Source organism: Cetorhinus maximus, chromosome 11, assembly GCF_964194155.1.
Source record: "Cetorhinus maximus chromosome 11, sCetMax3.hap1.1, whole genome shotgun sequence".
Taxonomy (NCBI): domain Eukaryota; kingdom Metazoa; phylum Chordata; class Chondrichthyes; order Lamniformes; family Cetorhinidae; genus Cetorhinus; species Cetorhinus maximus.
The window spans coordinates 34,549,972-34,574,106 of NC_135889.1; the positions used below are offsets into that span (position 1 = coordinate 34,549,972).

General features: G+C 40.4%; 1 protein-coding gene across 4 annotated transcripts in view; it reads left to right on the top strand.

Moving 5' to 3' along the window:
• Window positions 1–24,135, top strand: part of armc8 (armadillo repeat containing 8) — a 106,172-nt gene that overhangs the window by 74,903 nt on the left and 7,134 nt on the right. For all 4 annotated transcript variants that reach the window (XM_078551796.1, XM_078551797.1, XM_078551795.1 and 1 more), the window contains one exon: window positions 23,308–23,403. In XM_078551796.1, the coding sequence (XP_078407922.1) occupies window positions 23,308–23,403 (96 nt within the window). The remainder of the gene's footprint in view (window positions 1–23,307; window positions 23,404–24,135) is intronic.

A 24,135-nucleotide genomic window follows, 5' to 3' on the forward strand; every position in this document is an offset into this window, starting at 1 on the left:
CATCCATTTGTTGCCTCTAAATGCCTTTGGACTTGTATTATGCTAAAGGCGTTAGGTAAATGCAAGTTGTATGTTCGCATTAAAGGAGACAGATTGAATACGATTGTTCCTTTGACTAGCCATTATATAATCTAGTATTGCAACATAAATTATTGATTATGCAAGTGAGTCTGTAGAAAAACAAACTGGATCTTCAGGGTTTGTCAATAATATTTCAAGATAGGTTTTCAGAAGGAAAACTGAAATTGTTGAAAACTTAGGCATTGTACATGTCACCACCTCTGTTTACTTTGAAATGGCCTATAACATTTTGAATGTTTGCATTCTTATTTTTGCTGTCTTTTCCAAAATTTGATTCTGGGAAGAAGAGTATAAAAATTGTCTTGTTTTAGGACTCGGTGTAAATATGATTTACTAGTAGTATTTTTGTTTTGTTTCCTTGCCTGCTAAAGCATTTAAAATATATTCATGTTTTAAATGAGATAGGAGACCTGGAAACAAAAAAAAACCTATTACTAGTAATTTTGCGGGGAGCAGATATTTTAAATGCTGGCCAGACTTATCTATGTTCATTGCTCAATTTGGATGGCGTAGCCTGATGATTTTTCAATTGTCAGAATAGTGTTCAAATGCTTTTGCATTCATTAAAGGCTTAACTATACATATCAGATTTCAAGTTCTCTTTAATAAGTGAGATAGTCTTGTAGAAATAGTAGGTTGTTTTTCCATTTTCTAGTTAATGATTCTACAGTTACTATGGAAGCAATGACAGGACATGTAATGCAACCTCCATTACTCAGCTTATTTCTGGACCTAATTAATGAGATCTCTTATAGCAGAAAAATAAGTAAATGTTGCATTACAAAATTTGCTTCATATTTTTATTATAATTACTGGTGGATGTCAATAACTACATTCTTAGCCATTTTTTATTCTCTAGACTCCCTTTGTCAGCACTAATTCCTTTTGGATGTTGCTGATTCAAAGGAAATATTCAAAGCAGTTGTTGAAATAGGGATCATAAACTCTAGTCTGTCAACCTGATGTGGAAATGAAATATGAAACAGGTGACGAGTCTATCACTCCTGATCAATAAACAGCAGCATTTATTGGTACAGCTTCGGCAAAACATTGAGACCTGCTTGGGCTCTATTCTAAAGGCAAATATGCAGTTGTGTTGGTGATTGTATTTAAGAGCTGGGGCATGGTGATTATTAATGTATGGTTACAAGTTATAACAGTTAAATGCTGACACTACACAGTTATGCAGTTAAAACTGTGGGAAGAAAATTTGGAACAAACTTTTCTCTGAAGGTTGAGAGCCTTTGGAATTCTCTTCCTCAAAAGGTGGTTGAGGCAGAGTCTTTGAATATCTTTAAGGCAGAAGTAGATAGATTCTTAATAAGCAAGGGGGTGAAAGGTTATCAGGGTAGGCAGGAATGTTAAGTCGAGGTTAAAATTGGATCAGCCGTGATCTTATTGAATGGCAGAGCAGGCTTGAGGGGCCAAGTGGCCTACTCCTAATTTGTATGTTCATATGATCAATACCAAAGCAGGACACTGATGCTTACCAAAAAGATGCAGAACCACTAGCGCAATTAGGAAGGAACTTGCACCCTGCCTCATGTACAAGACGCATACAGCTAAGTGTCTGAGCTCATTTTTAAATAAAACCTCTATCAAGCGTAGCAAGGCATCTTATTCCATGTTGTCTTTGCCAGGTGTCAACTTCCACCCTTTTATGCTCCTTTGGAGAGAAATTCTTTGGGCAAAGGTCAAATAAAGTGCTGTTAATTTATTTGCCTGTCATATTTTCTCATAGTGCTCTCCTTTTATTGCAGGTGTCTAGTGTGCGATTTCTAATTCCTAAACTGTGGCTTGCCCTTTATGTCCCCAGTGGAACGAATAACTGTACTAACCCACTACAGGGTCTGACTGCAAACCACTTTGTATTCAGGTGGCCTTGCATATCCTTGTGCAAAGTCATGAGATGGCACTATAGTTTACTCTTTAACAGCCATGTTTGTGATCACCTCTTAGTCCTGACTGCTTTCTGTCACATCAGCATGTGGGCAAAAAAGCAGATAGCAAAGTGGATTAAATGATATAAGTGGGGCATTATGTTGACAAACTGGTGTCTCAAAAGTGCCTGCTTCAGCCATGATTATGTTGTAGGGCATTGCCACCATGTCCAGTGATCAGTGTGGGAACAGACCTGTGGTAAAGTGAGGTACCTTGTCCCTTTTAAGAGAATGCAAGTGTACTGATCATGTGACAGCACTGACGAATCACTACAGCGCGGGCAACTGGGCACCGTAAGTCTAGTTCCGGAGGTTTCTGAGTGAGCACATATGATCTGGTGTTCTGCCATATGTCCCAAGCCATCACTGTTTATTCTTATATCAGTCTCTCCCTGTTATTGATTGCAAGCAGCAATTGATGAGAACATAGGTGTGCAGTTAGAGTTCGGTTGGCCAACAAGCTCATTTACCCAAGACATAGAAGAGGCAAAGAGGATTAAGAACAAAAGAAAATAAATTTCAAGATGGGTGAGCAAAGCATTGGAAAGAGCATCTGTATCTTATCTTGTAAAATAGGCGACAGCCAGCAATTAGAGCAGAAAGCAGTGCTGCAGTTTAAAATTAAAACAAAACCCTGCAGAATCATGATCGTGCAGATCCCGCCAAAACTCAGAGCGCGAAACCCGACAGCTGCAGAGACAGAGTTTAAAAAAAAGTGACTGCTCTTAAAATGGAAATACATTTAAAACGGCTATGGGCAGAAAATTATAAGAGACCCCAGAGAGAGCACGACTTCGTGGTAAGCTATACACCTAAATTTGTCATTACCTGGAAAGCCTATCGGAAGTGCAGTCCCCTTGCAGTCGTTCATGATGCCGCAGTTCAGGCGTGTCAATCCATTCAACCCCATTTCAGATGACTGGTCTCAGTATGTAGAAAGCCTAGCGTTCTTTTTTACCACCTAACGACATTTCAGGGAAGAAGAAGAGGGTGTTTTTTTTTTTCCTCCTGCTGGAGCAAAATGTACGAGCTGGTCTCTTATATCACCCAGTGCCCCAGATTCGAAGACTTTTGATGAGTTAATGAAAATTGTATAGAGCCACCTGAGACTAAAACCCTCAGTTATTATGCAGCGCTTCAAGTTCAATTCAAGGAACTGGCTTCCAGAGGAGACGTTAGCTGACAATGTGGCCGTTTTAAAGGCATTAACTGAGCATTGTGAATTTGGAATGTCCATTAGTGATATGTTGAGAGACCGGCTGATATGCGGGATTGGAGATTATACTATCTAAAGGTATTTGCTAGCCGAACTTTGTCTAGACTTCAGTAAGGCATTAGAATTAGCTACTGCGATGGGGAGTGCTGTTAGAAATTCTGAAGTTATAAAAGATACACAAAATGGCGCTATCCATCTGGTCGAGCGGGACATTGCGGCAACAAAAGGCGCAAAAACTTCAGACTCTGTGCAAAGACATGAAACGCTCTCTAGTTCCAGACCATTGAAAAACAACAGTGTTGCAGTAAAAATCCACAAAATGAATGAGAGAAATACATCCAGGCCTCCAGTGAGTGAGTGACAGCTCAAACAAGTCGAGTGCTTTTTCTGCCTCCTTATGGCCACATAAGACGGCACTGCAGTGAAAGGCTAAAACAACACTATAAAGGCAGAAGGAAAAATCGTGAAATATGTCTCATGGAAGAGTCAGAAGAAATAGAATGAACCATTCATTCATTATATAACCTCAAAGTGGGTAGAACCGAGCCAACCCAAGTAGCCATAATGATCAACAGACAACCCATTAAGATGGAAGTTGATACTGGAGCGTTGATGTCCATCTTTGGAGAGCATGCATTTAGATAGCTGAATAAAGTAACCCATCCTTTGAAGTTATAAGTTTCAGACACAAAGCTGAGAACATACTTGGACGAGGAAATAAATGTGAAAGGGGTATGTCAAGGTGCAGTATGAGGAACAGACTCCAAAATTACCCATATTTGTAATGTCGGGCAGGGGACCGAGTCTCCTCGGAATGAACTGGCTGGGAGAGATAAATCTTTGAGGGCTTGCTAAGTTCCCAATTCGAAACCAGAAGTATTGCTGCAAAAAAAAACAAGTATGCAAAGACCCAACGGGAGAAGCCCGTAGAAGCGCTACACTGGGACAGAGTTCAAGCTGAAGTCAGCACCCTTCGAAAGGAATGGCAAATCTATTAAAGGACTTTCTCGTGCACATGTGTGCGCTACAAAATTCGATCAGCTCCCAATTTGTGCCACAACAAAGATATGAAGAAGAGCCCCTGGCCGAGTTAGGGAACGAATTAGCTGAGAAAGGGAAATGATATGCGATTCTCCAGGAAACTATTAATGAGAATAGGAAAGAATTGGAAGAGCTGAAGCAGCAGCTGTGTAAAAGCCCTGAAGTTTTAAAGCTAGGAGGCCCTGAATTCTCGGAAGAGCTGTCAGAAAACCCAACTACTGAACTCGTTCATGTTCAGCTCTTGCCTGAGTCTAGTCCAGCCAGCAGTGAAATTAAAGAAGAAAGAGATATGAGTCAATGCTACCAATATAAGGACACACAGGAAGAAAAAGAGAAATTATCGACAGTCCTCGGAAAGAAAAACAAATAATTTTTTTTCCCTTTTCCTCTTTCTCCTCACACATCTTGTAGCTCATTGCTGTATTGCTTTGTGCTTGTTGCCCTTTTATCTGTTTCAGCTTAGAGGGGAGGGGCAGCAGGAGTGAACGTAACTGTACCTGGATGATGGTGAAATTATCTGCTGAGGGACATAGTGGGCAACTGCCCTTGAAAAGGAGGTCTCAGAAAAACCAGCTGAAGTTGTTGGGCTATGATGCTCAACCTGTCAAAGAAGGCCCCCTGAGAAACTTGACCTGTAAATAGTTAATGTGTTTTAAGCTTGTTAGTTGTACTTTTAAGTGAAGGGGGAGGGATGTGGTAAAGTGAGGTACCTTTCCTTTCAGAGAATGCATGTGTACTGATCATGTGACAGCACTGACGAATCACTGTACAGCGTGAGCAACTGGGAACTGTAAGTCTAGCTCTGGAGGTTTCTGAGTGAGCACGTATGATCTGGTGTTCTGCCCTACGTCTCAATAAGTCATCACTTTATTCTTACATCAGTCTCTCCCTGTTATTGATTGCAAGTAGCAATTAATGAGAACATAGGAAGGCGTGCAGTTAGAGTTTGGTTGGCCAACAAACTCATTTACTCAAGACATAAAAAGACCTCTGTGCATCACTGAGATAATGAAGCCTACATTGTTGCACATATCCAGCTGGTGTTTTCCTCCAAACCTATAGTTTACCCAGCTGTTCAAACAAGCCACATCTACTTTAAGTCATGTGCTGTGTGTCATAGGTAGCTATATTGTGCCATGGACAATAATCCTAGCTATAATAAGCCCTTTTAACTGTCCACTTGAATATTATTTTCCAGTCAGTCTTAATGACATGATATGATGTTTCAAAGTATAGATTTATTTAACCCATTAGTGTTTTCCAAACAATGTAATTTTGAAATGAAGCAGCATATTGAAATATGTCTTGGAAAAGGTTACCTGAAAAAGCTAAACTGAATTTTACGTCAGAAGGCCTTTGGTTGATCAGGTCAAAGCTATTACATCTAAGTACATTTTACCAGTGCTTGTAAGAATGCGATCATTCAACAAAATAGCTGTAAATTAATTGGAAAAATTTGGAATGGATTTTTTTTTGCCATTTGTTATTAGACAATATATAGTTTCTATATTCCCTACAAAGTGTTTTGTTGAACTTAAGTCTAGATATCTATTTTAAGAATTATAAAAGCAGTTTTTCCATTTAGTTCTAACCCTGCTTAAATGAGTTTCATCCATGTATCCTGAGGTTGATGAACAATAATTTATTTTCTGAAGCTATACAGATTTTTGGACTGAAAAACATTAATAGTTTGAGAGAAAGATAGATGTTTGAGAGAGCAGCTGTTTTAATGAAGCTCTGATTTGTTAATCTCTTTTTTTTAAAGAGGTGGACAATAAGCAAAATTTGGTATTAAAAAGAAAAATGATCCAATACTCTCCATTCACTTGGAATTATTTTGTTAAATGTTAATTATTAACTTATTTTCACTGACCAAGAGGTAACAGAGAAAGACAAAGATTGCAAATGCAGTAAAAGGTTCAAATAAGGATACAAAGATGGCAAGGGAGAAAATTAAATTCTTTTGCACATATGAAAGGGCATTAGGAATAAACTGAGAACTAGAGATAAAGGCATGTAATGTAAATATTGCCCTTGGAATACAGGCAGGTGGTTGTCAGTAAAAGAATAAATGAACTGGAGCCAAGAGACTGAAGAATACTTAGAGAATGCAAAGAGTAAGTTTTAATGCAAGGAAGAGGGCTGCAGGTGGTTGCAACAATATGGGGATTTCAGTATCACGGTGATGTAGACAGACTGGGGGCAATCAGAAGAAAAAAGCCAATGTATTACTAATTTCACAGAAGTAGTTAATCCTACATTAAATTCAGTATTTAGTAAACCATTGGATTTGATAAATTTGGAAGTGTGAACTTGTGGATACTAGTGATAGTTATGCAGTTAGACTTTTTATTATAACTTTTTGACTTTAATTTAACATATTAAACTTAAAGTAACAATGCAGATGTAATTAACTTTAGAGTAGCAAATATTTGGACTATATGAATTCCAGGGACAATTGAGTGAGAGAGAGAGAGAGAGAATTAGAAGGTAAAGTAACAGAAGAAAATTATTTCTAAAGCGGCTTGAGATGTTGAAAGTAGCATATTCCCTTATGGTGAATGATATCAAGGCCAAAATCTCAGCGGCCGAATAAGAAGGGCAAAAGCAGCTTCATGACTAAACAGATTTTAAAAACATACAAGAAAAGCAGTAGTGGAAACTGGTAACTGAAGGCTGATTTACATTGAATTGGAAAGACCAATGGTGGATAGCAATAAGAATTTTTTTTAGCTTTGTGTATGAAGAATATTGAAGGGTACATAACCTGCTTAAAGAATAACTTAGCTAAAAATATTATGCAAGATTAGGAAATCTAGTGTGTAAAATTAATTTAGTATGTTTTCAATAGTGAATATTGTGAAGAGATCATACAGTTGCTCATTTGCTATAGAAATCTGTAACCTCCAAACAGGTCAGAATCATGTTAAGGTAAAACTTAAAATCAGTAACTACAAAGCACTTGTACTAGAAAGATGAAATCCTGCTGGTCTGATGTCCAAAATCTGGCATCCTGGGGCCCAAGACTATGCCAGATTTCATATTTTCCCGGATTTTGGACATGTGACCTGTAATCAGGCCAGACGTCAGACTGGCAAACTAAATGTGCCTGTTGGGTATCCCGAGGTAGCTTGGCAAAGATTATTTTAATTACAGGCTACTCTGGTAGGCATTGGAAGACAGAGCTGGCCTAGAAATGGGGATCAGTGACCAAGAAGGAGGAGGAGGTAACAATCAGAAATGGGGGCAACTTTTGGTCAACAGCCCGTGTTTTTAATGCAATCCTTCACCTCCTGGCTTTGTGTTCAGACAAGTATCTTTACCTTTTTTGGTAGAGGTTGGCAGTGCTTTCTTTAAAGACTGCAATCAGAGCAAACCAATTGCATAAAGGGAGCGTAAAGTAGGCATCAAGCCTCTTATTGGTGGATCAAAGACGCTAATGCCTGTTTGAGGCACAGGCCCTGGTGCCTCTTTCGATGCCTATGTCAATATTGTGTGCTGACGCCTGCCTCAGAATGTGTGTGCACTGCCTTCCCTGTTGGACACCTGCAAAAGAGTCAAGTCATCACCAATTTAATTGACTTATCGAAAATGTCCAGCTTTTGGGCAGGCAGATTTTGGAAATTTACCTGTAGTAATAACAACACAACAAAAAGTAGATCAGGCAAAAATTTTCAGGAGTTCCCTAACAACAAGGGTTGTGCCTGACCTGCCTAGCAATGTTCCCGCTAAGCTGCAGGGCCATGCAGCAACTTGAAAGTTCTTGCACAGGCAGCACAAGTTTGCCTTTTTAAGTTACTTTGCAAAAAAACAAATCAGCCACACAACTACAAAAAAAAAAATAGGGTGTGCATTGCTGTCTAGCAAATGCTGTCCCAGTCTTAAGAGGTTGGTTATGAACCTAATTGGGCTAGACAAGTAGAGGATGCTATTGAGAATTACAAACGCCAGTGGGAATGATAAGGTGTTAGTGTGTTTTTGGAATAATAGGCCATGGCCTGCTATCCACTGGAAACCCTTGAGTAATTTAAGTTGTAATTCAAGCTTGTGACTGATACATGTACAGCGTGAAGCAAAGACCACATTGCTGGAATTATATTGCGGACTACAACTTGTCTCCTAGAAAAGAGCTGTCTGTTTGCATATTTAAACACTCCTCCCTCGAGCAGATTAAAGATCAAGATGTTTAAGGTTAAAAGTGCAGGTATTAATATTCAATTTCTTGTAACACTAAAAAAAAGTCATTAAGTAATGAAATGCCATGAGATTAATTCCGCTAATATATATAAAGATGCTATTTGAATAAAAGCAAATTAGTTCTCCAAGTTACCTGAAATACTGCAAATGCTTGAAATCTAAAACAAAAGCACAAAATGCTGGAAATGTTGGGCAAGTCAGGCAACATCTGTAAAGAAAGGAAGACAGTTAATGTTTCAGACTCAGCCATTCAGGGTTCTGATGAAAAGCTAAGCCTGAAGCATTAACATTCTTCCTTGCTTTATAAACTCTGCCTGACTTGGTTACTAGGACTTTGTTTTTATTTTTATTCTCCCAGTTACCGGCCCAACATTCTCCCCTCAATCAACTTACACAAGAACAGATTAACTGGTCATTCATCTAATTTATTGTTTGCGGACCCTTGCTGTAAGCACATCAGAAGTAATCCTTTGCTAGTCAACTGTTTTGAGACATACTGCAGATAGAATAAGGTAATATACAAATGTACATTCTTTCTTTAAATTTGACTTACAGCGAAATGGAGTTATATACTACCTGGTATGAAGCCCATAGGTGTGAGGTGCTCTCCTAGTGAGAGGATCTTGTCTTTTTTTTATTCATTCATGGGATGTGGGCATCGCTGGCTAGGCCAGCATTTATTGTCCATCCCTAATTGCCCTTGAGAAGGTGATGGTGAGCTGCCTTCTTGAACCACTGCAGTCCATGTGGTGTAGGTACACCCACAGTGCTGTTAGGGAGTGTTCCAGGGTTTTGCTCCAGTGACAGTGGAGGAATGGCAATATATTTCAAAGGATGGTGAGAGGCTTGGAGGGGAACTTCTAAGTGTTGGTGTTCCCATGCATCTGTTGCCTTTGTCCTTCTAGATGGTAGTGGCCATGGGTTTGGAAGGTGCTGTCTAAGGAGTTTTGCATCTTGCAGATGGTACACACTGCTGTCACTGTTTGTCGGTGGTGGAGGGAATGAACGTTTGTGGAAGAGGTACCAGTGAAGCAGGCTGCTTTGTCGTGGATGGTGCTGAGCTTCTTGAGTGTTATTGGAGCTGCGCTCATCCACGCAAGTGGCAAGTATTCCATCACACTCCTGACTTGTGCCTTGTAGTTGGTGGACAGGCTTTGAGTCAGGAGGTGAGTTACTCGCTGCAGGATTCCCAGCCTCTGACCTGCTCTTGTAGCCACAGTATTTATACGGCTAGTCCAGTTCAGTTTCTGGTCAATGGTAATCCCCAGGATGTTGATAGTGGGGGATTCAGCAATGGTAATGGTATTGAATGTCATGGGGAGATGGTTAGATTTAACTTTGTCAGACTGAAACTTTAACTCAGCAGTTGCAGGCTCAGCTTTGAATGTAAAGGTCAGGAGTTCAAGCCCCACTCAAGACTTGAGCACATAATCTAGGCTGGCACTTCACTGCAGTACTGAAGGCATGTTGCAGTGTTGGGGGTCCTGTCTCTCGAATGAGACATTAAATCGAGGCCATGACTAACTTTTCAGGTGGATGCTAAAGATGCAAAGGCACAATTCAGAGAAGACTGGTGTAGTCCTGTTATCAGACCAAGTACAGAACTTTGGTCATTCATTTGGATTTTGTGCCGGAGGTTCAATGTACTATTGATGTGCAGAAGATCTTTTTTTTTCTTTTATGTTCACAATCCTTCACTGTCTCACCCAATTAGTCAGTCTTCACCTGCGAGCCTGGTTAGTGAGTACTAACTGGCAATTCAACAGTGAAGGAAAATTCTGGCCTTATCGATCAACCACATGCATGATCCTGCAGAAAGTGTTGAATAAGAAACATGACCATTTTCTCTGCCATTTGCACTATTCCCACATCTGCTTCGGTTGAGAAACAGAGACTGAGGTTTCAAATATGAACATTCATGCTCTGTTGACTCAGTACAGCACTGAAAGGTGCATTTACCCATTAAACGTTGACCTCCACTGTGCTACCCACAGGCCTATTCCAGGTCACGGTCACTATTTGTGTGAAGAACATCCTGATATCAGTCTTAAATTTGTCTTTTATTGGTTTAGAAAATAGAATGGCTTTGTTGTTCTTCCTAAACTCTCTTGTTCAGTGATACATACTGTTGCCTCATTCATGGTGATGTGATTTACTTGCAGTAATCTTGCACCATATGACGTGGATGACAGGAGATGGCAACTCACCGAGTATATAACTCCTACCATAGAGCCATGTCCCACATTGTTGTGATGTCATTTGATCAACATGCACTTGACATTTTAGTTGATCTGTGGACTGTTCAGAACTTGTTCTGTTGCTTGCATTTTGATTTTATTTAGATAATCACTGGATAGGCAAACTGGTAGAATCACTTCTCATTGGCCCCAGTCAATAGTTTGTGTAAGTTTGATGCTGACATTATGCAATAATACCAGGTTGGTGCAGAAGATCTTACTTCAAAGTCCACCAGATGGTGCTAGTTAACTAACTTTTATGCTTTGTGGCAAAATGGAATTATATGTTCAGATAAAATTATCACCAGTGAATGTGTTGTTTTGATGCAATTTTAGAAAAGAATTAGAGCACTGTTGTAAATAAGTGATGTAGTAATAGAGTTCTGAGCAGTCTACAGATTAACTAAAATGTCAGTCTATGTTGATCAAATGGTATCATAACGGTGTGAGACATGGCTGTATGGCAGGAATTTTAGACTGGGTTGAGTTGCCAATCTCAGCCATGACCTTGTGCCTTGACATCAGGAGGCGAATGAGAGGGAAAACTGAAATAACAACAACTAGCATTTATATAGCAGGGTTAATATGGGAAAACATCCCAAGGTGCTTCACAGGAGCATTACCAAACAAAATTTGACGCTAAACTGCAGGTATTATGATATTAGGGTACTTAACCAAAATCTTGAGCAAAGATCGATTTTAAGGAGCTTAGGGACTTGGAAGGTGAAGGCATGACAATCAAAGGTGGAGCAATTAAATTCTTGGATGCTCAAGAGGCCAGAATTAGATGAGAGCAAATATCTTGGAGGGTTGCACAACTGGAGGAGATTACAAAGATAGGGAAAGCAAGGCGTTGCTTAACCAGGAACCAGTGTAGGCCAGTGAGCACAGGGGTGATGGGTGAGCAGGACTCGGTGTGAGTTAGCACACAAGCAGCAGAGTTTTGGATGACATCAAGTTTATAGAGGGTAGAGCATGGGAGGAGTATGCTGGATTGGTCAAGTCTAGAGATAAATAAAGGCATGAATGAAAGTTGAATGAGAGTTTTAGCAGCAAATGAGCTGAGGCAGGGATGGAGTCGTGATGATACAGAGGTGGAAATAAGCAGTATTAGTGATGGTGTGGATATATGGTTGGAAGTTCATCTGAGTCAAATATGCCACTAAGGTTGTAAACAGTCTGGTTTAACCATAGACAGTTGTCAGGGAGAGAAATTGAGTCTGTGGCTAGGGAGCAGAATTTGCGGTGGGGACTGAAGACAATGTCTTCAGTCTTCCCAATATTTAGTTGGAAGAAGTTTTTGCTTAACCAGTATTGGATATTGGACAAACGGCCTGACAATTTAGAGACAGTGGACATGTTGAGCGAGGTGGTGGTTGTGGTGAGGTGGAACTGGCTGTTATTAGGGTATATGTGGAACCTAACATGTCTTCAGATGATGTTGCCCAGGAACAACACAAATGAGAAATAGGAAGGGCCTAGGTTAGATCCTTGGGAGACATGGTAGGTAATAGTGCAAAGAGAAACTAATGCAGGTGATTCTCTGGCTACAACTGGATAGATAAGAATCTAACCAGGTGAGTGTAATTCCACCCAGCTGGATGATGGTGGTGAGGCATTGGAGGAGGATGATGTGGTCATCTGGGTGAGAGGCTGCAAACAGATCAAGAAGGGTGAGGGGGGATAGTTTACCTTTGTCACAGCTGCAGGTTGTCTTTTGTGATTTTGAGAACTATATTGATACAATGACGGGGGCAAAAACCTGATTATAGGGATCCAAGCATGGAGTTCCAAGAAAGATTAGCACGGATTTGGGAGGTGACATATTCAAGGACTTTGGAGAGGAAAGGGAGGTTGGAGATTGGGTGGTAGTTTGCAAGGACAAGAGCGGTCAAGTGTTTTTTTTGAGGAGAGGGGTGATGATGGCAGATTTGAAGGAAAGTGATGTGGTACCTGAGGGGTGAGAGTCATTGATCATATCAGCTAACATGGGAGCCAGAAAGGAAAGTTGGGTTGTCAGTTTAGTGGGAGTACGGCCTGGGGAGTAAGAGGTGAATCTTGTGGACGAGGTGAGCTCGGGGTGCATGAACAAAGATAGGAGAGAAACTTGGGAAAGATGTAAATTCAGGCCTAGGGCAGTGGGGAAGCTTAGAGGAAGGTAGGCCCATTGAGCTTTGGGAAGGGAGGAAGTGGCAGCTGATTGGATGCTCTCAATCTTAGTGACAAAGAAGTTAATGAACGCTTCACACATTGTTGGAAGGTGAGAAAGGAAGAGACGGAAGTGGCATTTAAGAAAATGGTTTACAGTAGACAAAAGAAGCCGGGGGCTATCTTTGCATTCCAGGATGGTCCTGGAGTAATCAGTTTTAATACAACAGAAGAAATAGGAGCTTTAGAAGACCATTTGACCCATCAAGCCTGCTCCGCCATTCATATGATCATATACCTTTCCCTGAGACTGTGCCCCTGTGTTTTAGATGAGTGGAAACAGCCTTTCAGTGTCTACCCTATCATGCACCTTCAAGTTTTGTAGGTTTCAATAAGATTGTCTCTTATTCATCTGAACCCCAGTGAATATGAGCCCAATTTACTCAGCCTCTCGTCATAGGACAACCCCGTCACCCCAGGGACCAATTTAATGAACCTTCATATTACCACCTCCAATGCAAGTATATCCTTTCTTAAATGTAGTATTCCAGGTGCAGTCATCAAAAGACTGTACAATTGTAGCAAGACTTCTTTATTCTTGTGCTCCAATCCCCTTGCAATGAAGGCCAACATGCCATTTACCTTTCTAATTGCTTGCTGCACCAGCATGCTAACTTTCTGCATTCCTTGTACAACCACACCTAAGTCTCTTTGAACATCGCCACTTACAAGTTTCATACCTTTTTAAAAAAAACATCTGCTTCTCTCTTTTCACAACCAAAATGAATAACTTCGCGCTTCCCAACATTGTACTGCATCTGCCATCTTGTCGCCCAATCACATAACCTGTCTATATTTCTTTGCAACCTCTGTGTCCTTCCCACAGCTTATTTCTACCTAGCTTGGTACCATTGGCAAATTTTGATACATTACTTTCTGTCTCTTCATCTAAGTCATTAATATAGATTGTAAATAGCTGAGGCCCCAGCACTGATCCTTATGGTACTCTGCTATTCACTGCCTGCCAACTTGAAAAACCTTGTTTATGCCGAACCTCTGTTTTTTATCCATTAACCAATTCTTTATCCTTGCTAATATATTACCCCCAACTCCATGAGCCCTTATCTTTCCTATTAACCTTTTGAGTGGGATTTTATCGAATGCCTTTTGGAAACCCAGGTATACTGCATCTACTGGTTCCCCTTTATCTGCCCTACTAGTTACATCCTCAAAAAACTCTTAATAAATTTGTCAAGCAGGATTTCCTTTTAGTAAAACCATGTTGACTTGTTCTAATCGTACTATGCTTTTCTAAGTATGTTGTTAAGACTCCCTTCATACGTTCCAGCACTTTTCCCAACAATTGCTGTTAGGCTAATTGTCCTGTAGTTCACTTTTTTCTCTCTCCCACCTTTCTTGAAAAGTGGTGTAACATTCGCCAACTTCCAATCTAATGGGACCATTCCTGAATCTAAGGTCTTTTGGAAAATCATAGCCAGCACATTCACTATCTCTAGCCATCTCATTTAGAACCCAATGGAATGTATATTGTTGAACATTTTGAATTGTTCCTTTAAATGTTTCCCACTGTTCACTTACTTCATACCTTTTACTCTATTTACCTAATTAACTGGAGCCCGTTCACCCCTCATACCTACGAAATTGGCTTTGTTTACGCTTAAGATTTTTGTTTGCAATTGGAATCTGTCACTTTCAAACTTAACATGGAATTGAATGGTATTATGATCACTGTTTCCCAGTGGATCTTTTACTACGACATTACTAATTAACCCTGCTTCATTACACAATACTAGATCTAAGATAAATTTATCCCCAGTTGGTTCAACAAAGTTTTGCTCCAAGAAATTGTCACAAAAACATTTTACAAACTCATCTTGTAGACCACTCTTGCCAATTTGATTGTCCCAGTCTGCATGAAGATTAAAGTCTCCCATAATTATTATATTTCCTTTGTTATAAGCTCCAATAATTTCTTGTTTAATGCTCTGCCCAACTGTATAACTACTGTTTGGGGGCCTGTAAGTTGCTCACACCAGTGGTTTTTGACTTGTTATTCCTAATTTCCACCCATACTGATTCTACTTCATGATCTTCTGAGGCCAGATCTAATGTCCTTAGGTTCACCCTTTACTGTCAGGGTTACCCCTCCTCCTTTGCCATTCTGTCTGTCTTTCTGAAACATTGTGTATTCTGGAATATTTATTTCTCAACCTTGATCACCTTGTAACCAAGCCTCTGTAATTGCGATTAGATCTAAATCATCTACATTTATGCCACTGATTCATCTATCTTATTGCCGCTGCTTTGTGCATTCAGATAAAGAGCTTTTAATGTTTTTTTTTAAACTTCTCCCTGCAATGACAACCTTCACCAATGTACAGTTTTTGTTCAAAATCCCTGCCCCTTCCTGTCCCACCCTGCTTGGCTTTGCCACATTGCTATACTTTTTGATGCCTTGACTTTTCTCTTTAGATTTCTAAACCTCCCTTCACCCGAATTCTACCCACCCACCATTCAATAAGATGGTGATGAATGGCTGAATCAGTTGTCTGCCATATCCATTCATATCGGCATCCCTTGGATTTCAAGAAGCGGAGCTGAGAGCTGTGCCAGGGGAATAGTCAGGGTGAGAAAGAGGTTAATGGTTTTAAATGGGGCCTCAACGTCAAATGTGGTTTGTGGGGTGTAGTTGACCAGATTAATACCTGCAAAAATGTAGTGACTAGAGGGCCATTTGGGATTTGGAAAGTGCAGCTGTAAGTATTTTTCCAGGGGTGGACACAGATGGAAGGAATGTTGATAGGTGGATGGGTTTAGTTGGCGAGAAATACAAGGAAGTGATCGGGAATCGGCTGTGAATTTTGGTTGCGTGTCTATATGGATAGTGAGGTTAAGGGAGGATAAGCAGACAGTAAAATCAAGAAAGAGAGCAAAAAGACGGAGGTTGAAATCATCAAGGACGTTGTTCTGCAGAGACTGAGGGAGGAAAGCAGTTGAAGATAACTTGGTCAGAAAAGTTTTATAGCATCTGGGTGGGTGGTGGAGAATGAGGATTTTAAATGAGGGGGTGAGAGGGATAAAACAAGGTGAACTGCTCAAAGAAGGCAAAAGGAGTAGGGGGACAGACCAAGATGTGATTTGGTGATAAGAGCCAAACTGCCATCAGAGGTCTGGGCAGGACAGTTGGTGAAAAGTGCAATGAGGTGTGGAGGTTTCATTTGGTGGGAAGATGTGGTTGTCCCTTAGCTAATTTACCATCAGTTCCATGATGATGCAGTCATCCACAATGAGCTCTTGAATGGCAAGTGAACGGTCATGCTGGAGGGCACGGTGGAGAAGGCCAATGACAGGGTCGTACTAAGAAGGTTGAATTGGACCAGGGGAGATTAGCAAGATTAGGCCTCTGGGAGTTTTGCTGAATAGGAAAGCTGGTGAGAGATTAGAAGGGGTCAGTTGGGGTTACTGCATGTAAGGAGACAGCGCCAAATGCCTCGATGGACCCTTAGGATTCCAGGCAAGACAGAAAGAAGCTGTAGGCTTATCCAAGGGGTTTCAAGCTGGGGACCGTGGAAGGTTGAGGAACGCTGAAGGGTTGGAAGTAAGGATTTTGGAGACAGGGTACTCGAGGAGAAGAAATGAAAAGAGGCATATTGGCAGCAGAGAATAATTTAAGAACAGTAAAGAGAAAAGTAAAAGAGGAATAGAAACTAAAATGGAACTAGAAGTGATCTGGTCCAAAGCAGCGGTTGAAACATGTTTGGAAGTGGACATAGAAAACCCAATTTACATAGGCCTGGTTACTTGCAATTATTAGGTTGCATATTTCTTGGTAAGAAATAGGGAATAGAGAGGAGACAATATATAGGAGGGAGTCCAAGGTTAAAACTCAGAGGTCCTGTGGTGGGATAAAGTTGAAGCAGGTGAAGTAAGCATGGAGCATGGGTGAACTGTTATTCCAATTTGGAGGCAGCTTTGGCGATCAGTTGAAGTCCAGAAACTATTTGAAAGTTAGAGTATCTGAGGACGCAGTGCTGGAGGTATATCTGTGGAAATGAAGATTCAGGAGGCGTGCAGAGAAAAAAAAAACTGGCAAAGTTGAAGGACACTAAAAGATCCAGGAGCATTGTGGAACGTACTTAGGCCCAGGTAAAGTACGTTCCCCTCTCTGACCAGAACTGCAGCTGAAACTGAAAATCCAATAGGCCTGTCACAGAGTCAGCAGGAAACTGAATCGGTGGTGGAAGGGCTGCGAGCTAATTGAAGTTACCTTAAAACTTAAACAACAGAGCAGCAGATCACTGTGTTATGACTACCGGATGGTTGTTTTAAACTGCCTCCTTTAAGTCAAGGTAAAATGGAGTAGCTTGGAAAGGGGAATGTGAACTCTTACTAAATCTGCTGGGAGACAAGCCCGTGTGACATTATACTAAATCTGTCCAGAGACAAATCCATGTGCCCTTCTTGATATGAAGACAGAAATTCAAATTGAAACTTATTTAAAATCAGGTACAACTTTTAACACATGGACACAAAGCAAGAAGCAGCTGGCTTTCCTGCTGGCTGGACTCTGAGTCAGTCAGTCTGAGAGATTTGGGGGAAGAAGACCTACAACAGGTACTGGAAGAAGACCTACAACAGTTACTGCTATGCCAACAAGGCTTGTGAAGAGGTAAAGACCACGGGATTACCAGAGGACACCTTGCTACTGGAAGTCCATTTGATAATGGTGAAAGGGTTGAATGAATGGGACCTTGTTTAAAAGTAGCACGGGAAGATTCACCCTGGTGGAGCAAGTGGAAGAGATCCTGTTAAAGCCAGGAGGAGCTTGGGACTTTAAACATAAGACTACATTCCTGCTGAGAGTGCAGCTTAATATATAAATGTGATGTGGGGTTTTTGCTTGTGTTAAGTTAATAGGGAATACCTTTTCTGTAGTTAGGTATTAGTTGCCTCCTAAATAATGTTTAACATATGTTGATTTGTCATGCAATCCTTTTTGATCACTGGGAAATTTATATCTCCTTTTACAAGTCATCGGTCTCTATGGGAATCGTACCAAGAGACACCGCAGCTGAGTTTCACCGTGTAATCAAATGCAGAAGAGAAGCCTTGTGTCCAGAGAAGTCCAGGAATTTGGAAGTCAAATTTGAGAAGATCCATTGCTCATGAAGGAAAGCAAAGACCAAGCATGGTTGCGGATTGACAGTGGTGGTTTAAACTAGCAGTTAACTTATAGTTGGGGCTAAAATGCATCCACTATTAGAGCCAATGGAACTTAAACAGTGGAGGGGAGGAGACTGAGGGAGAAATGGTGAAGGAATGGAGTGGGTGGCCAAGGCTATTGATGCACAGTTAGGGAGTTTGACTGCCCAGGAGCCATCTTGGGGGGAAAAAGTTGCAAGTTACCATTGTCTCATTTGCCTCAACAGAGGAGAATTTATTGAGATTGGGAGAGTGTAGGAAGAGGATTACACAGAAAGTGTTGGTTTATTTTCTGTTAATTTCTAGACCTGTAATTGAAACAGGTCTTGGTATTGGACTTCATATGTCAGAGAGACGACATACAGCCCTTTGCAAACCTCCAGATCCACTAAAGTTCAAATAGGCCAAACTAGCAAAGAAAAAATGTAGGTGTAAATAGACCTGAGTAGCCTGGGATTGCAATGGTTTAGAGATCAGGTTGGATGCTTCTGTACAAATGCTTGGAGTATTTCTTATCCCATCCCATTGGTGCCTTACTGAGAAAAACAGAGGTTGCTGACACCCAGATGTTTTTTGACTAATGTGATGAATTGATCTAGTTATCATTGATTTTCTTCTTTTACTTCTTTGCATAGTTTTGAAATAAGCAGAAATAATCCTAACAAAATAAAAATTAACAGCTTGATAAAACCTTTCTTCCAAGTGTCTAATGTAAGATTACTGATGAACAAATTTAGAGATATTACTTATGTCTGTTGTTAGTCCCACACAGTGATATGTTTGGGACTTTTGTTGTGGAAACATTCTGTGGCTGTGAGTGCCTGTATTTCTCTCTCAGAATCACATACAAAAATTTCAATACGTTTTTCTAAAATTAGTTTTTGCCTTGCAGGCTAAAGAATGACTATGTTCTCTAATGATTATTATGCAGTTCATATTGCATGGGTATTTTGCACTTGCTCATCCTCCCTTTAACACATCAGAGATTAATAGCCTTATTGGGACGATGCCATCAGTTCATAACATGCAAAGGTTATTTATTGAGCCACCTTTTGGAAAATAGCAATACCATTCTGAGTTGTTGTAAATGTGCAATTTCATAATGTCTCAGAATTAGCAGCCAGCGGTGAGCAAAAGGCAATCGCCGTTCAAGAAGCTGTCCACAAAGTTTTAGTAGGCTCTACAATGCAGATTTGCTCTTTTCTGACATCAGTTTGAATTCAACACCCTCTATAGGGGATCTCTGGTGTCTGTGAACTGGCTGATCAGCCTCTGCCTGTTCCCCCTGTCAGATTGAAAATCTTCACAGACAGAAAAGCAGGAAATATCAATTACCATTTGATTCATTTCACAAAGTGAAATAAAGATTGGAGCATACACATGGGATGAAGCCAGAAGCTTAATAATAAAATATATATTAAAAATTCTGCAACATTAATTTTCTTCTTGGGGAATGACACTCCTCACACAAATTAGGTTCTGGCCCAGAAAAAATAATTTTTTCTTCCCTGATTTGATTGTAGACATGTGCGTGGTTACATGGACTGCATAGCGCTTTCTTTGTAATTAAGATTAATTATTTTAATTTTGTTGCTAAAGAGCTTTAATTTTCCACTAGTCATAGAATTGCTAACATGATTAGCTTATACTTACAGATAACGTTTATACAGAGCCAGATCACATTAAAAGGTCCCAATGATAGTGTGACACAGTTTGAAGTTAGGTTGCCACAAAGGCAAACAAAGCAGGCATTCTGCAGTAGAAATTTTCAAACAAACACCAGGAAGGTGAATAATCAGTTAATTCTTTTGGTAGTATTTAATTAAGGGAGGAATGTATAGCGACTCACTGGAGAATTTTCCAGTATTCTTCAGATATTGCTATAGGGTTTTCAATGTTCACCCCTTTTAAAATTTATTCTTTCATGGGATGGGTGTTGCTGGGAAGGCCAGCATTTGTTGCCCATCCCTGATTGCCCTTGAACTACTTGCAAGGCCATTTCAGAGGGCACTTAAGAGTCAAGAGTGGAGTCACATGTAGGCCAGACCAGGTAAGGATGGCAGATTTCCTTCTTTAATGGACATTAGTGAACCAGATGGGTTTTTAAAACAATCGATGATAGTTGTCATGGTCACCATTACTGAGACTAGCTTTAATTTCCAGATTTATTAATTGAATTTAAATATCACCATGGTGGGATTTGAACACATGTAACCAGAGCATTCACATGGGTCTCTGATTTGCTAGTCCAGTGACATCACCACTATGCCACAGTCTCCCCTGAATTACTGGGATAGGCATCCAAACTAGGTTTAATGTTTCATCTTAGGAACAGTGGGCAGAATCTTCCACTCTGGAGTGTGGTGAGCACAGAAGTGCAAGTGATTCCTGCAGTGAGGGCAGAACAGCTGAGCATGTGTGATCTTAATGCTATTTGTCTCGTTATTTATGCTCTGTGCTGAGCACGGTGAATCTTTTGGCGGGGCGGGCTGGAAGTCGCACTCCCCACCATTACCTCAAGGGCTCGAAGGCCTGGGTGCCATATTTAAAGGGCACCTAAACAGCCTCCCCCTCTTCCCCCTCTTCACCTGCCTCCCAGGTCCAGCCTCCACTCCACCCTTCCACACTACACCCTTTCCAACCTCGGTGCAGCTTTTGCTACCAGCACCTGATATCAGTGAAGCTATGAGCGGCCCCCAAGAAGGCGATAGCAGCCTCAACTAACCACAAAGTGAAGCTACCCAGGTGCCTGCCATTTATATACAGTTGTAAAACTGAATGTCCTAACTTGCCACTGAGTGGGGAACTTAATTTGGCAGAGGAACTTAATTCCAGCCAGGTGATATTTTAATGAGCATGCATGAAATGTTAATACATGCAAAAGGGCTTCCCAACATTGTTTGTTGGGAAGCTCAACCTGCCTTTAAAGTCCAGAGAACAGAATTCCAACAGTTCATCCCAATGTTGGGAAACTGGTTTTTGGCTTCATGCTTTCAACTGCTGGTGAGTCCAGAATATTCTGCCCAGCGTCTCAACAATTCAGTACCCCCTTAAGTACTACTCCTGGCTATCAGTTTAATTTGACTTTAATGCCAGTGTGGGGCTCAAACCCATACCCTGTGATCCAGAGGTAACGTGTTCAGCTGAATCAAGCCAAGTGATTTTGATACTAACAGCTTGGAAGCTTTGGATTCCCACTTTATCAGAGTTGCCATTTTGAATGGGGTGGGATGTGGGATCTGTCGTTGGATGTTCCCACCCACTGCACACTACCTAGTTATGTTAGTATAACAAAATGCCTGGACCATCCTATAGAGTTACATGTGTCTCACTCCCCACAGCCTTCGAATGAGTAGAGAAAATTAGGGTTGTGGGATCAATGCCCCAACTGTTCCTAAGTTTTGATATTTATGAACAAATGCCCTAAATGTATTTTTCTTACTTTTGCCTTTGCATTGCTGCAAAATGCTTCTTGCATAGCAATTGTGCAAAAGAATTTTGGGAATCTGAAATCTTGACTCTGATCTGGAGAGTATAGTTTGTGGCCAGGCAGTATAAATAGGGCCTGTTAAATTCAGATTGTTCATGTGGCTATTAGCTTCTCAAAGCCTAAAGGCGAAGAAGCATCAAATTATCCATTTAAAGCTGTGTTACTTCCTTAAAAAAAAAATTATGTACTGCAAATAATTAATAATGATGTGATTATATAGGTTATATAATTTAGGTACTCTTTGTAATTTTCTATTCCAATACTTTGAGCACTTCTATCTCGAATATCAAAGTGATTCCATCATTATTGCAGTATCCATCTAGTAGGTATTTGGGGCTGAATCTTCTGCTCTGGGTCTAGGTCCCATGGTGGGGCAGGAAGTCAGAGGACTCCCACTGAATCACATAATTTTCACTCATTAATTATGCAGATACGAGTTTCGAATGGAATCTTGTGGGTCGGGCAGGAAGTTGCCCTCCCCCCATTGAGAGTTCCCCTGCCGCAGGCATCCCCTCCCCTTGCAGAATTGTCCTTACTCGGACCCCAACCCCGGACTTTGCCTCCTGACCAACCCCCTTCTTTCGTGTGTTCCAACCTCTGCCCCCCTTAGTCAAACTTCTTGGAATGGAGGATTGTACCTCCACTTTGTACATTGTGATTGCATTATTGACACTTCAGGCGTTAAATTCTAATGGTTTGATTATGTGTGTATATGTATCATTTTCCACTCCAGGACTTGGTGGCCAAGGAAAGTGTGTTTATAACAGGCCAAACAGTTGAGTATCAACCTGCAATTTCTTCCAACATACGGCAGTGGCAGGTGATGAGAGGGTCCTGGTCAGCACATAGTGGAAAGAAATTGGAGCCTCTACCATCACTATCCATAGCTTCATGCATGTAAAAGTTCATGTTGCCTCAGCAACTCGAACTCCTTGGGGGTGGAGGGTGAGGGGCACGGGTGGCTGTTGGCTTAATTGGCTGGACGGCCGGTGTGGATCAGATTGGTGTCAGCAGTACAGACTTCAATCTTGTTCCGGCTGGGGAACATTTAGGACCTGGCTCCTTGCCCCTAACCCTGGTGGAGATCATTGCGCTGTGTGTTGGACTTGTCTTCAAGCAGAGAACTCAGGGAGAAGAAAAATTATATGTATATAAAAGTACTAGAAGTAGTGCTAAAATTTCATCATGCCATATTAATGGCATTATAGTTAATATAAAGAATAGTTTGTACATGGAAGTGTTTGCACAGTAACCCATCTCTTTAAACCAACCTTTTAGTTCATCCCTCTTAATACCTGTCATTGCTGTAGGATGGTTTTCTATGTTAAAGCTGGTGTATAAATGTGTGTTGTAGGAATCTAATTGTGTAATGCTTGACTTGGAACTGCTTCATGTTGATGCCAGATGTTGACGTGGGAAAGTGTTTACAGAAAAATGCTTCATTTTACAAAATTGTTAACTCTTTCCTGTATATCTGTACCATTTGGAAATGCAGTTTTCTCTTTATACTTTTATTCATGATGTTGCACTGATTCTATCTGAACCTTGATTGCTCCCAATTCAAAATTATACTGAGAGCTCACATAACCAAAAATTGACGTGTTTATTAGAGATTGTTTGTTTTTATTTTAGTGAGTTTACCTTTTTTAGCATTAATCCATGACCCTGAACTTTCTTACAGTATGTTCTGTATCTGCCAATTTACTAACTAGTGTTTTTTTAAATGCCATCCAGACATTATGTATACTTGCTAATATAGCAGATGGAACAACAGCAAAGGACCTCATCATGACTAATGATGACATATTACAAAAAATTAAATACTACATGGTAAGTAAGTAGTTTTTCTGAAATTTGTCAATTTTCAATTTCGTTTTTCCACAGTATTGATTTTCATTTTTGAAAATAGTTAATAGTTAACAGCAGTACATGAACGCAATTGCTATCCTGAGACTGATTGCTTCAGTCTTTTGTGAAACCAGGTTGAAAATGCTCTACACAATAGCTTTGTTTTAGAGGAGCTGCAGTTTGTGGAAAATCTTATCTGCTGCAGCCAGCAGCTGGGTTGTGTGCTTTTATTACTGGGTATATGGGCTTTAAAGTTGCATAACTAGATGCCTTAACCTAGCTAGGATTTAATTTACACACCAATAAAAAATCCAAATAAAATAAATTTATTTGAAACAATCATGCATTCCTCAATCATATTTCATGTCAATGCTTCTTCTGCATATTTTACTATCATTTGAGATCATCTTTTCCAATATAATATGAAAACAGAAAATGCTGGAAAAACTCAACAGGTCTGGCAGCATCTGTGGATAAACAGAGTTAACATTTTGATCAAATAAGAAGGATAAAACAGTAGTAATTTTAAAAAATGAATAAATAAAAATTAAAAAAAAATAAAAGTGGCAGGGCTATCTGTCGCTTGTTTCTATGTTGTGCTTTCACAGATTGCTGATCCTTGTTCAGCTATTAATACATTCTGCTGTCTTACCTTTACGTCGCTCTCAGCACCTTCTTTGGTCTTTAACACTACCATTACCACTCCCTCTGTCT